Below are 14,897 nucleotides of genomic sequence, written 5' to 3' on the forward strand. Positions count from 1 at the left end.
GCCCCCCTGATGGCGGCCCTGGGTGCAGGGCCCACCAGGGCTTCTGCTTTAGGGGCCCCTTCACCCCCCAATGGCCCCTGCCATGGCCTTCACACACCTCCCCACAGGGCCCCCACCTGTCTGCCCCCCTCCCCGAGCACATGGAAATGAAACTTACCTGCAGTGCATTGGGGGAGGGAGACCAGAGGATGGGTGGAGAGCCCACTGGGTTTTTTCCCGGTGCCCCGGCGGCCCAGTCCGACCCTGCTGGTGGGCTCCCAATCCTTGTAAACCCTGGACATATGTCCATTTTGCTAATTTATTAAAACACCCTTGTTTGAGGTCATAAATTGGCCCTCTACTATCTTAGTTATGGCATATGCCAATATTGATCACTAAAACTGGTAAATGAGAGCTAACACTATTTTTCCATTTGTGAAAATGAAAAATGCACATTGCGCCCCGACACAGCATAACCAGGATTGTAGCTTAGAGTGCTGGAGATTTATATAGCTTATTTCATTTTGTTTCTTTCCAAGGCAACAGTGGCAGCTACAGTAATATCATCATCCATTTCTTTTAGGTTCCCATTGGAGGCTGCTATGTAAATATAAACTAGGAGGAAAGTGTTTTGCTCCCTTAGGAGGTTATACAGTTTGTTTGCATGAAAATAAAATCTTAGGCTGTGGCATTTTTAGCCAAAGCATTTATTAATATCGCCAACAATTGCTGGATAATGTAAATGCAGTTTATTTAGTAGCTCCTGGGATGGAAGCATTATGCTGTTATATTACATAATTTGTTTTATAAAATTTGTGTGTTAAGATCAACGGTTGTTATTTAAACTCCATTTCTAGAAAATCCAGAGCAAATCAGCCCAGAGCATGGTAGTCTGTAAATAACAACAGTGCAATCAAGCAGCTTCCTCAGTGGTCTAAGGGCTCTGGCACACGGGGAGATTAGTCGTCCGCGGCAAAATCTCCCCGAGACTCGCGAGTCTTTTTCGGCAATTTCCCGAAATCGCCCCGCCGCGTCTGCCATCCCACCGGTGACTTACATGTTCGCCGGTGGGATGGCAGGGGAAGGCAACTCGGGAAGATTAGTAGCCCGCGAACAGGGAGTTTTGCCGCGGGCGACTAATCTCCCCGTGTGCCAGAGCCCTAAAAGAGAAGAAGCCATTCCTGCTGTTGTCTCTTCTGTTGGCCGGTGAGGTAATCATTACAGTAGCCCATGTCACTGGGAGAGCACAAAGCCACAATAAATTAATTCCCAATAAAATGTTTTTCTAAACAGGTTCTGTGGGTTAATATGGTTAATATGGTTTATTATGAAACAGGCATGGGGGGGGGCAGTTTCTTTAGAACAGCTTAGGGTTTAAAGTAACAGTAACCAAACAGTAACCAAAAAATGAAAGTGTATAAAAGTAACTAAAATATAATGTGCTGCTGCCCTGCACTGATAAAAGTTGTGTGTTTGCTTCAGAAAGTCTACTATAATTTATATAAATAAGCTGCTGTGTAGTATGGGGGCAGCCATTCGAAGGAGAAAAGGCACAGGCAAATAGCAGATAACAGATAAAACACTATTGTATTCTACAGAACTTGTCTGTTATCTGCTATGTAACCTGTGCCTTTTCTCCTTTTTTCCAGCTTGAATGGCTGCCCCCGTGGCTACACAGCAGCTTATTATATAAATTATAGTAGTGTTACTGTAGCAAACACACCAGTTTTACCAGTGCAGGGCAACAGTGCATTCTATTTTTATTACTTTAAAGCTCTTTTATTTGTTGGTGTTACTGTTCCTTTAAAGCAAGGTGCACTTATATCACCACTGACTGTTGACTATGGTTTTCTGTCCAGACCTCAGTCAGACCTTTAGCAATGGCCTATAAAAACCGAGCTCACATGTACCAGCAGCTTTACAGGTTACAGGTGATGCACAGTTATTAGGGTTATTATGGGGCAGGTGCAGGTGACAGCCCTCACCCGTACTCCAGAATTGCAGAGCCCAAGCATTTGGATCACGGATGAATCTGTAAAGGTATTAAGCCTATTTATACCTTGGTATTATCTTCCTGTTACCTTTTCTTAAAAAATCTTTATTGAGGTCAGTCTTACCATCATTATTAAGCAACAATAAAAATAACATAATTTGTTTGCCACTTCTGGTTATACACAATTTTCATGGTACACTATGGCAGTGCAACCATTGTTGCAGTGCCATTCATTCAAATATGCTAGGAATGAGTGTACTGTACACAAAGGGAGCCAAACCTTTATGTAAATATAATATGAACCATACCAATAAATTGTGCTGTTACCCTTTAAAACAGGTCTGTCTGGAGGCCTGCAAAGCTGATGTGCCCTCCCCAAGGGATTTTTGCTTCATCAGCTTTCCAGCTGGAAACCCCAGTTACTTGGTTCTCCCTAGGGGGCACAGTATCACAGTTTGAGAAGCACTGCTTGTTAGATATCCTTGACCTTCAGACTCAAGTGTACTTGCAGAAATTCTTGGAACAAAGTGCTTTCTCAGTGTGCAGTGAAAATAATCAACAATGTAACCTTAGCCTGAATGTGTGGGTCTTATTGCAATTCTTGCTGAATTAGAGGAGCACCAATGACAGAGCTACCGCTACTTTGAGCAATCCCAATTGATCTATCATTGAAAGCAAATCTTTTACTTATCTGGTTTAGCCATTCTATCTACTGTAGCATGACAAGATAAAACACAAACTAGAGATAAATTCATTCACTGAAATATGTAGAATGCTAAGTGAAAATGTGGTTTTCTCGCAATTATGAGGGGGGGTTTACTTGTAATTAAATTACAGTACTGTGTAGGTAGTGGAATACTGAGACAATTGGTAAATGGTCTTTATTTTTCTTCTTTATGGTTTTGCATTACATAATTTTCTGCACGTCTTGCTGGCCTAAAGACAAATCTTAATTTCTCTTTTTTTTCCATTGCAAAGTCTTTAATCAGTGTTTAACTCTGTATTGAGTGACTATCCCAAATGCACATGCAGTTGGAATAAGTATCTATTCTTCAAGCTAAGGGACATCCAAGGGGACATTCGCTTATGACCCACAGACACAGGCAGTGCCATATCCATGGGAAAGGTGCAGGTCTTTCACACAATGCATATTATTATTTAAATAATGCACTATAAATGAACAGGATATCAAAACCAACACTAAAATATTGTTCTTTCTTTATCTTAGGAAGCAAAACCCGAGATGGAGTGGTGCAAGGAGTGGCTTCAGGTCAGTGTTACCCACTTTCAAAGCTGTGTTGTTACTGTTGCTGCAAAGGATTCTCTAATCTGTATGACACACATCCTCAGCCTTGGGGCATTCTGGGAGGGGAAGCCAGCTTCACTTATAATAGGATCAAGAGCTAAAGGGTGACTAGGGTCTCCCATCATGAGATAATGTATTTAATGCAAATAGCTGCTGCTCATCTTGTGCTTGTTTGTATCATAAAACATGCAAGAAACAAGTGCAGATACATATCATTGTCAGGGAAGGATGGCTCTTGGTACACTTTTTCCACAGTAATTATTAGGCTTACTTAGGGAGGTAATGGTAGAGATACTAATACTACTAATGCTTTTTTTATATGTCTGGTTAGAGCAGAATCTGATTGCCTTCAGTCATTGCCTCCTTAATTTATACCATAGGCAGGAGAGTGTGGAACAAAGAGTAAGTCTGAGCAGCCCTAGCCTTTGGACAATAGATGAAGATAAATGACTGCATTAGAGAGAAATACAGTAAAAAAGGGAAAGATCTACATTATGTACCTAGGCAGGCCGTAACAAAGTTATCGTACTTAAATTGATCCTTGCTTTGTAACTCAGGGTCCTAGTGATTAGTGTATGCAACATACAATTATTCAGAAAGAAATATATATTTATAGGTATATTATTGCCTATAAAAAAAATTCTTCTTAACAGAAACAAAATATTGTTTCTTAAGTAACCTTGGTATGGTGGTGTGTATGAGGATATATATGCATATGTGTGTATGTACTGTATATAGGCCAAAATAACAAATGATTCCAGTCACAAATGATCCCAGCCTGTAACCATACCTCTCAATTCAGTTAAGTATATCCTTAAATGATTCTGAAACTCCTAAGTTATTAAGGTAATTATGTGCACCAGTGGTTAAAAAGAAGGACATTAGAGGGGCCATCTGCCAAATGCAAAAATGCAGCCCTTGGTGCTTATTCTCAGAGCACTTGCTCCTGGATCTTTGATGCACACTGTACCTCATGCTGCAGAACGATGCTTGCAGGCATGTAGTTAATAGGGGGCACATTTAAAGCCTGCACCCACTGGTGCTTCTTAACTTGCTTATCTGAAGTGCAGGTCATTGTCCTCCATTTGGCAGTGTAAGTACCTCAACCATCAGATGTTTACCCATGGGTCAGGGTGAAAAGTGTGAAACCATTGTGGCTTGCACCTGTTTTTGCCCTTTACACCTTGCCACATGCATAATAAATGACCCATTCGATGTTACTGAAGCGTTCCTTATCCATTTACAGACATGAGAATATAAGGGGTCACACATGACCTCCTAGGCAATGTGCAAAGTGCTAACCCTGTCTTCAAGAATCATCTCAGCTCCTGCAGCCGCCCTGAAGCTTATAATGCTGACTGCGCTTCCCCTGCAATACCTAAAAGTAAAAGTAAAACAAGCTCCATAGTCTGAATCATAAAGACGGTGTACATATTTAGAATTTCAAATGGTGAATAAGAGGAGTGGGAATTTTTTTTGCAAACCTTGGAGTTTTTACATGCCATAATCACTTTAAAGTGGACCTGTCACCCAGACATAAAAATCTGTATAATAAAAATCCTGTTCAAATTAAACATGAAACCCAAATTCATTTTTATATTAACACATCCAAACCCATTATAAAGGCATTTAAAAATCCCAGCTGTCAATCATATATTGCTTGCCCCACCTCTATGCCTTAGGCATAGAGGCGGGGCAGACAATAACTTTAGCTTTCCATTCAGCACTTCCTAGATATCACTGCACATCTAACGTTTCCCCTCCCTCCTCCTCATCTGATTGTGTAACCAGTGCATGGGCATGGGTATCAGGTCCCCCATTCCGGCACAGAAACAAGATTTTGGCATGATACAAAGCTTGTCTTCATAACAGTGTCCACAAAATGGTGCCTGCCTGCTTGCTTTGATTGAGCAATTCCAAGACGGAAGGAAACAAGATTTATATTATTTATATAGAGTAAGTAAAGTTTATTTTGCTCAACTAACAATATAGAAAATAATTTGGACTTATTTCTTAGGGTGACAGGTCCACTTTAAGCAATAAGAACAAGGTTAATACCTTTTATTTGTTTGTTTATTTTTTTATACATGTTCCTGATAAAAAAACATGACACCGTGACAGTTTAGCTCCAGCCATGAAAGTCATAATGAATAGGTAAATAGCCCCATAATGTCAGCTTCACTTACAATCCTACCCCATTTAGGCTCACTGTGATAGAGTGGCTTAGATTTTTGGCACAATCATTCAACTGACTTTGGTCAACTGCACGTAGACCATTTGCCTGTAGTGTAACTTGGATGCAAATATTCAGGTTGTTACAGCAAGCCTTACATTCACAGGATTCTACAGGTCAAATGTTATTATAAATTTGCAATCCAGCATGATTCAGCCAGTCATACAGAAGTTGTATAATGTGTCCATGGGCTTTTCAGAATGTTCCCTAGCAACTGCTTGACTGCTTGGTTAAGATGAGTTTAGCTCTGTAGCCTTTATAACCTGTTCCAGGAGAAGCAGCTTTCCTGTAGCTGAAAATAGTAATAAAAAAGTTGCTGTTAAATTCTTCATGGGGGATTAGAGAATAACAGGTGAACGCATAGCAACCAGCAAACAAATAGCATTTACTGCCTACTGTCTGAAAGCAAACATATTATTGATTGTTGTGGGATACAAGACTTTGAGCAATTGTTGTGTATTTTATCCCAATCTGTGGATCTAGCCTCCCTATGTGAGGGGCTGGGCTGGAGCAGTGGGTGGAGGTGCCCAGCTGGAACACTATTAAGGTTATAATATAGGATGAAGGCTTATTGGCTTTCTTAGATACCTAAAGAAGGCCAGCATGAATGCTAGATATTTGAGGAGAAAGTATAGTACCTGAAATTCTTGTAACTATAACTAAATGGTAAAAAACTAAGTTTTGTTATATATTTGAAACCTAATTATGAGCTAAGGGAGTGGGACTTTACAAGTTTTGCTACCTCAAAGGGAGTTTGAACTGAAGAAGACCTGAAACAACCACTACACAGCCCAATAAAGTTTACAGTAGAAAGTGTGCCCTCAATAATGCTACTTTCTATAGCTTTATGAGCAAACCTATATTTGCAGAACTGTCACATTTTCTCTTGTTAAGGGTTGAGAGGGTTGTAGTTTAGCTGGACAGCAACGGGCTGGAGTTCCCTGATTTATATTATTTATCCTTTTCTCCAGTGGCTGAAAAGACCAAAGAGCAGGCATCTCAGCTTGGGGGAGCCGTCATGTCTGGGGCTGGCAACATTGCTGCAGCTACTGGACTGGTGAAGAAGGATGAGTTCCCTACAGACATCAAGGTGAGTGAAATGCGGATTTTGTGTAAATATGAATGAGTTTACATGTGAAACAGCTGTCTTCCTTACAAGATGAAATGGATATTCTTCATTTCTCAAGGTCCTAGAGACAAACAAATTCCTTGCCGCTCAGGTCCAGTATACATAAACATTGCCTCTGTTCATTGTTCATTGTTCAACAACTATTCAGTTCCACTAAAGACTTGTTATTGAATTGATCAAAAGGATAAGCAAACACATACATATTAGCCTCCAATGAAGTAGTTTATCTAACTACTTATTTCTCATAAACTGCCTTTTTGTGGCCTTTTTGCTGCCTTGTTGTGCTTTCCACACTGTGTTATGCATAGCAAATGCCCCCTAATATATTATTTATGGCAGGAAGGAGTTAAAAGCAAACTACACCCCCAAAATAAATAGTTAACAAACAGATAATGTATACCCTAAAAAGTGACCTATTAAAGAATTTTACCAATCTTAGGCTAATTTCCTAAATTAGGTAACTCCCGAAAAAAGCAAGTTGACAGCTTTGACTTGAGCGAGTGCTAGTTTCTAAATACTACCCAAAATATTCACCCATACAGCTACAGCCACACGGGGCTGATAATGGATGCAGAAACATAGCTATAGGGGTTGCAGACATGAGATGCATTTAAAGACCAAAATCTGCTCCATGTGTCTGTACCCAAGCCAATGTAGCACCAGCGGAGGTTGGTGGATAAGTTGAGCATCAACTCCGTGTGGCAGTAGCATGTCTCTCATATCCTGCATATAGAATTCTACATTGGTCCTTTAGCCCACAGTTTCTTTTTTCTTCTGTGGTAAAATGTTAAATTGTTTGTATCCTTTTTGATCTTCTGGCCTGGACGCAGGGCAAGAATTCTGTGCCGCGCACCCAGAGGCCGACGCCCTTTACCGCCACACCCCCAGAATCACACGCATGTGCATTGTTTGACTTACACCAGGAGCACAGGGGACACACGCCTAAATAGCAGTGCTCTGGATGTAAGCAACTTCATGTGCGGCTTGCCAGCATGCCACCCCTCAATTTGTGCTACCCTAGGCCTGGGCCTTTGTGGCCTTGCCACAAATCTGACCCTGCCAAGATGTGGTTACCCCTGTAGCTATAATTCTATTTCTATCAAATGAGTCTCACCAAGCGGCAGAATGCACAAACCAAAATGCATAGTTTTAGCCAGCTCAGTGCATGCCTTGAAGGCATACAAAGCATATGTGTATTGTGCTGTTTAGCTCATCTTAATAACCATTGTTTAACTGTGTAATGCTGTTAGCACTTTGGGGCTTGCTCAATTTCCAGCTCAGCTATTGCCCCTCTACTGACCTATATGGTAATTCTCTGGACCATGCCCATGCATTCACACAACATGCTGTTATAGCTCAAAAAATGTGCAACAACAGGCTGCGGGCTGATGCAATTTACATAAATGGAGTGGCAACTAACACATTTTGTCTGTTTCAACCAATGAACCCAGAAATCAAGTGATATCAATGCAGCCCATCAAACAAGATTTTACAGTGAAAAGTCTTTTTTCTTATTAAATATTGGTCCTGATTCCATGAAATCACACAATGACACTGTCAGCTGAATATCCAAGGGTTCAGTTTTTTGTAGGAAGCAGAATACAAATGCTTCCCTTGCCCTAATAACCTTGTTTTATTCAAGGTAGAAGCCTTTGTTATTTAGATGTTTTGACTGCAGAGCAGTATTGTTTTACCAGCGCACTGATTTTTTTAAGCAAGGTTTGATGGCAGCTCTTGTGGCTTAGGACTGAACCCACTAGGTTCCTTAAAGACAGGTATAAAAAATACATCTTCTGGAAACCATTTCCATAGCAGCTGGATCAGATAACAAAGCCTGGAGAGCAATGGGTTAGAGAAATGAAGTGGAAAGAATATAGAGATAATAAGAGGGCAATGTGCCGGACAGGGCAAGCTGCATGCCCCCTGCTTGTGCACAGTGAGAGATCTTGGAGTACAAAGGCAGCTCTCAGAGACAATGAGGGGACCGTTTCCAGCTTAGCTTATAAATAGCAACAGCTGAGAAAATGAGGCCACAGCTTATGCTGCTTGGATGAAAACAAGTAAGAGCGGAAGGCAGCGTGTAGCACTCTGTAGTGATTGGAGGGACTAAGCATGCCCCCCTCACCCCAGGTCCCCTTTTGATCCTGTAAATCCCTCTGTACATGTGACCCATACATACATCTGGGTGACCGTCTTCCCTGTCGTTGCTGATTACAATCATTTTACACGACTTAAGGGCGATTTGCTTTCCCTGCTATATGAAGTGATTGTCTATTGTGTGCAGAGGAATAGAGCAGGTATAATGCCTCTCCGGCCCATATGTAACTGCTGCATAGCTGCACTAATATTGTAGTGACTAAATGATATTTTTTTTTTAACAAGTGTTATCATGCAAGCCACCATTTTGGCAGGGAGTGTGCCTGATGCTGTGACCATGTATGCAAGAGACAATATGGCCGCTGTGCAGGGCCTGTGTTCATGATCACAGAGTGTGCTTAGAAGGTGTGAAATTTAACCATGCATCTGATTAGCACTTTTTTCTAAGCTAGGTGTAGCTAGGTTAGTGACATCTCTCCAGGGAGTTCTTCTCAGGATCTTATTTCTCAGAGCATTAACCCCTGTACTGCTTGAATTAAATTACAGCCTATTTGTGGAACCTATACCTTTTGTGTTAGTGCCAGGGACATGAATTTAGGGTTGATAATAGCTGTCAAAATGGTGATTAGTCAGGAAATGTTACCAATACCATATAATGGACCAATAACACAACCTGCTTTCACAAAGATCTTCAGTTTTTGCATGTTAAACAGTAACTGCCAGGGTCCATGTTGGTACATTATATATTTACCATCAGTCCTGACACTAGACATTCTCTGTGCAGCTGTTATTATTTCACTTCTCTGCAATCTCTACTAACAACTAGCATATAATCCCTCTCTGATTCTTGTTTCCTAACAAATTGCCAGCTACATTATTTAGTGTTGATGGAGGCAAGCGTGTGGCACATTGCAGTAAATCTAGTATGGCCTCAAATACCTTGTGGATAATGGCAATATTACAGCCTATGTTAACCCAATGCATGAAGTGCCTAACACATGTTTTTGTTACATTTTCCAGCTTTTAGTTACCATTTGCTGCTCTCAACTTCCTCTCCTCTTATATCCTCTCACCTTAAATACATGTATATTGTTTGAGAAAAGGGATTGTTTTGGCCCCATAAACCTATGTTTTGCCAGTTTGGTTACAGGGATTAAAAAGCCTACCAATTGCTTCGCCAAAAGCTTGAATGGGTCAGATGAAAACCAGTAAATGCCTGTTTGTAATGATTGATCAATGTTTATTTGAATTTATGAAATAGACAACCTCATATTTGTTGCTGTCTGTGTGTTCTATAGGGATGAGAGGGCAATGAAACAGGGCAATGAAACAAAATGGTTAACTGAAGTAACTGTGTCTGCCCCCAACAATGCTTGATAAATTTGCATTCACTCATTCAGATACTTGTTTCATGAGATTTACAGATTCCAGGACAGTAAGACACTGGCAGGGGTCTGGGTATTACACCGGCTTACAGGCAACATTTTCCATTAAGCTCTTTCTGTTGTGCGGATTTTATTCTATACTGTGCAGTTTTAGCTTGAGTTACACTGATGAGCAGAGATGGATAGAATACTCTGCTTTCACTGCAAGGAGGTCAGTTCTAATCTGAGAATCTAAGGATGTTATTGCTTAGGTGAAACCAGACCTGTAGTAATAAGTACCTCTAAAATTGGCTGACAAAACAACTTGGCTTGACAGGAACCATTCATACAGCCAATACATGCACATATACATGGACAGATTTTCCCATATTTTACACTATCAGCACAAAGGAATGTATCAAGCCTCTTTAATGTATTAAAAATACCAAATATACAGTACAAAGTATTTGTGTTGTGCAAACATAGATCCAGAAAGGAATTTATGCTACTGCCACATTCTAAGGTTTATTGAAAAGATTACTGTACTACAACAACATTAATAATATAACACATACCATAGAAGATTTGAGACCTCAGGCCCCCAATGAGCCCTGCTTCCAACAATATAAGAGATATGGCCATGTAGCCTTTAAGTAATGTAATGGCCATGTAACCTTTTAGTAATATCGAACTAGTGAATCCAAACAATAACCTTTTTGTTTGTTTTGTAGCCTGAAGAGGAGGCCCAGGAAGCCTTGGAAGAACCTGCAGCTGAGCCTCTCCTGGAACCTGAAGGAGAGAACTATGAAGAGGCCCCACAGGTGAGATAAATATGCAGCAAAAATCAAGGCCCACCTTAATATAAATGGTTATGAGAGGGACAAGCACATACTAAAGAGGCCATTCTAAAATAAATAATGAAATCAGCTAATATAACGTTCACCCCAATATGGACAGGGGCCCATACAGATGGGGCATTTCAGTGGATCTTGCGCTTTACACTTTGCACTAAATCCGATGCAGGCTGCAAAGCTTAGCTTTAAACCCTAAATATGCTGATTTTCTAACTACACTATGGCTGACTAGGAAAGCCAATTAAGATTGTAATGTGGCACTGTGATAAAAAGTTACAAAAATTAGCATCGCCTGTGGAAAATACTGATTTTATGCTTGGGAAATGCCCAACATATTGGCATCTTATACCCCTCGGCACTTCCTATCTTGTGTGTCTTAAACGCCGGTAAGCTAGGGGGTCTTACCAATACAGAACTGACAAATGCAGGCAGCACTTAATTCAAGAGGAAGGTGCAAATCTTAATAGTAAGATAATAATAGTCTTAAATTTACTCACATTTAGTAACCCATAGCAACTACTCAGATGTTTGTTTTCAAATAGCTGACCTGTAAATGCTACTTGCTGATTGGTTGCTATGGTTTTTAGGCAAGAAGCAAACTTAAGACCATTTATTACAAAACCCCCTAAGTGTGCTGCGGGGTGCAGTGTACAAAAAACTTGGTACTGTGCACCTTACATTAAGATGCTTGCAGTATAGATTCTCATTAGCTGTACCACAAAACTCATCTAGGTTCCACTGTGTCTCATCAAGAAGCCTGTTTTGCTCAGAGTAGTTATGCAGAAGAACTTTTACTTGATTTTATTTATGCTGGCCCATTAAACAGGTTTAATACCTGATATATAGGTAAGGTAGATAGATAGGTTATGACATGTTGGCATGGTTACCTGCAGTCAACTAAGTCAACTAACCCCATATCATTAGGATGATAATGATCCAGTCCTGGATTTTGTTAAACATATTTTTTCTTCATACTAAATGGTAACATGAAATAAAGTCTTATAGTTCCTGGGATAGATCATAAACACCCCGAATATGTCTCTGTATTAGGGTTTGTCTGGCTTTCAGCCACGCACAGATTGTCTTATCAAAACTACCTGCCCATTTCCAGAAGTCTAAAATCGCACAGGCATGTCCCATGATTGATATGTAATTTGGTCAATCATGGACTGCCACATTGTAGCCCCACTCAAAAATGTCATTGACCCACCCTCACACATCACTGGCCTTCCCTTGACATCACTAGCCCCACCTCTGATGTCACTAGCTCCACCCCACTGCCCAGATTGTGAAAGAAGCAAAGGTGGCAACCATACTCAATACCTGCTTTGCAGTACATGGTCACCAAGTCAAGGTCTGCAATTTTTTACTAAGATGTATATTAAAGTCCTAGAGCTCTGAATACAGATGAGTGGCTGAGCTTCAGCCACTAAATGAACAGCCTTCTGCTCCATTTAAATTGGCCTATGGCACATGTTTTGATGTCCACAGTGCTCTCAAGAAGAACCTCCAGTTAAAAAAAATGGTAAATGTCTGCCTGTGGCAGATTCTGGCATACAGAATACAAGAACACTCACAGCCACTATCTGATGTAGACAGAGCAGTGAAAGCGCTGATAGGACATTTTCACTGCTGTGATTCTACCTGAGAGACTCAAAAAACTATATGCACCATATCTCTAAGAACTTTGTTGTACACATACTTTGTTACACATATTCTCATAGCTTAACATCTCAGGGCTTAACATCTTAAGTACTACAACTAAATTAGTGTTTTGTTTTTTCTATTCGTGTTTTGGTAAGATGTGGATATGGCAGGCAATTTATGTGATATGTGTATATACACATTGTGCCTTTGTGTATGATCATTGTTATATCTCTTGAGTTTTTAAAATACCAAACGCCCCTAAACTGTTATATGTTTTAGCTACACACATTTGTACTTTGTATTTATGTGGTAGTGCATATTTAGTGAATGGCCTGTAATGAATCTACATTTAATAAATTAGTATTACATCTTTGGCTAGTTTGGAGTATTAGTGTGCCCAGTATTGCCAGTATCATTTTTCTATATGTCCTACCAAAACTTACCTAGCTGCTAGCTGCTCTTTTGTATAACCCCAAGAATCCTCAAACATTTACTATTCAGAGATTACCAAGACAGTAGTTCATCAAGAGCTGCAAAAGTACATGTTGTGAGATCTTTGTTGTGCTTTATGGGGATAAAATGAAGTTTTGTGTAATTAGTGAATGACATGTGTTACAATGGTACAACCCGACAGCTTGCCTAACTGTTTCACCAAAGTGCATATACTAATTTGATCTACAGCATTGCTGCAGAAATCACTTTGACATGTTATTTATTGTCAGAAAAGGTAGTGAGTGGCATAACTAGAAATTATGAGACTCAACAACAAAATCTTTTTAGGATGCCCTGTCCTCAAAACATTTGGTGAAGATGATCTATTTGCCAGCATATACTGATACTGTACATCAATCCACCTGCTCTTCTTCTTAGACATTAGCCCTGCCTTCTGTATTGTTACATCCCTAAGAGAAGCCCTTTACTTGTTGTTGATGGTTTAAGAAATAAAGTCCCCCACAGTGGTGCAGGTCGAAACCTCCAGCCATCTGCAGGCTCAACTAAAAATAGGAAAAGGCTTGTGAGCCTCCGCTGCCTTTTCATTACCTTCTCTCCCTCTGGTGGATATCAATGAAAGCTCAGACAAACCAAAGGCATCTCAGAAAGTGAAGCTGCAATTAATAAAAATGGTCTTTGCAAAATGTGACAATACTCATTCTTGCTGCTGTGTATGAGCCACACCAAAGTCTGGTCCTTGTCAGCCCATAGTACAATAGGTATTTGTAGATGTATTTTCCCCTGATGCTAAAAACTTTTCAAACGACTTTAAATGTAAAAAAGTTAATGTGTTTATTGAAATCATCCGGACCACTGTATAATTATATCACTGTATAATATATATCAATATACATAAATGATTTTTTTCTCTCTTCTCCAGGACGATTACCAGGAATATGAACCTGAAGCATAACAACCCAATATTTCGGGCCCCTCCACCAGCAACATCAGCACAAAGATAGCTATAATGAAAAAAAAAGATACAAATAAAGTTTCCCTTTCCTAAGCCCCCCTTTCAAAAGATGGATGAAGCCCACCTCCCTTTTCTCCTAAGAAGTGACTTCTTCCTTCAGTTCACCTGCAGAGAACCTCATGTGAAGTGATTTTATGTATGGTAACCCTTAGCGTTGAGTCATAGTCCAAGCAAAAATGGATGTTTAAAACAAAGAAAAAAAGAATCCCTTGATAATGTATGAAAATCATGAATGCATTGTTACTGTCTTTGCAGTCCTTTTGCCCCCAAGGAATTATTTCTGTTTCCCTCCCAGAGAATAATTGTTGGGGGTTCGGTGAATTTTGTGTCTCAGATTAATTTTGTAAACTGTTTTTGTTTTTATTTTTTGTTTAGATGTAATAGCTGACTCTGTGCCAGGGGGGCCTGCAACTCCCTGCAACCGACCCAGCTAATACTGCAGCGTGTCTACCTACATAAAATAAGCATGTTTTATCTTTTTATATACATATGGTGCACAAACACCACCAAAAAAAAAAGACTTTTCCGTTTAACTACTCGTTTGCCCAAAGTGGGCATTCGTGAAGTTTAAAGGAAAGCCAAAAAAAAATTTAGCTGTGGATGACTGACCTTTGACATAGTTAAATCAGTGTTATAATGTGAAAGTTCTCTCTTTTTTCGCTGTTGTTTTTTTTATACATATATACATATCTACAAATATATATCTGGTTTAACTTATTTGTGACCGTTCTGTAAAGCGGAGAGAAATCTGTGAGAATCCATACAGAATCTTTTGAATGTTCTTGTGTTCCAAATAATTTTGCAAAATGAATAAAAAAAGATTAACCAAA

The 14,897-nt window shown here is 39.9% G+C and overlaps 1 protein-coding gene across 1 annotated transcript in view; it reads left to right on the plus strand.

Annotated features, from left to right (window-relative positions):
* sncb (synuclein beta) overlaps positions 1 to 14,897 on the plus strand; it is a 28,367-nt gene extending 13,470 nt beyond the window's left edge. The window contains exons 4-7 of the mRNA NM_203541.2: positions 3,201 to 3,242; positions 6,483 to 6,601; positions 10,833 to 10,922; positions 13,975 to 14,897. Of these exons, the coding sequence (NP_988872.1) occupies positions 3,201 to 3,242; positions 6,483 to 6,601; positions 10,833 to 10,922; positions 13,975 to 14,007 (284 nt within the window). The 3' untranslated portion in view covers positions 14,008 to 14,897. The remainder of the gene's footprint in view (positions 1 to 3,200; positions 3,243 to 6,482; positions 6,602 to 10,832; positions 10,923 to 13,974) is intronic.

The sequence above is a fragment of the Xenopus tropicalis genome, chromosome 3 (genome assembly GCF_000004195.4).
Source record: "Xenopus tropicalis strain Nigerian chromosome 3, UCB_Xtro_10.0, whole genome shotgun sequence".
In the NCBI taxonomy this organism is placed as follows: domain Eukaryota; kingdom Metazoa; phylum Chordata; class Amphibia; order Anura; family Pipidae; genus Xenopus; species Xenopus tropicalis.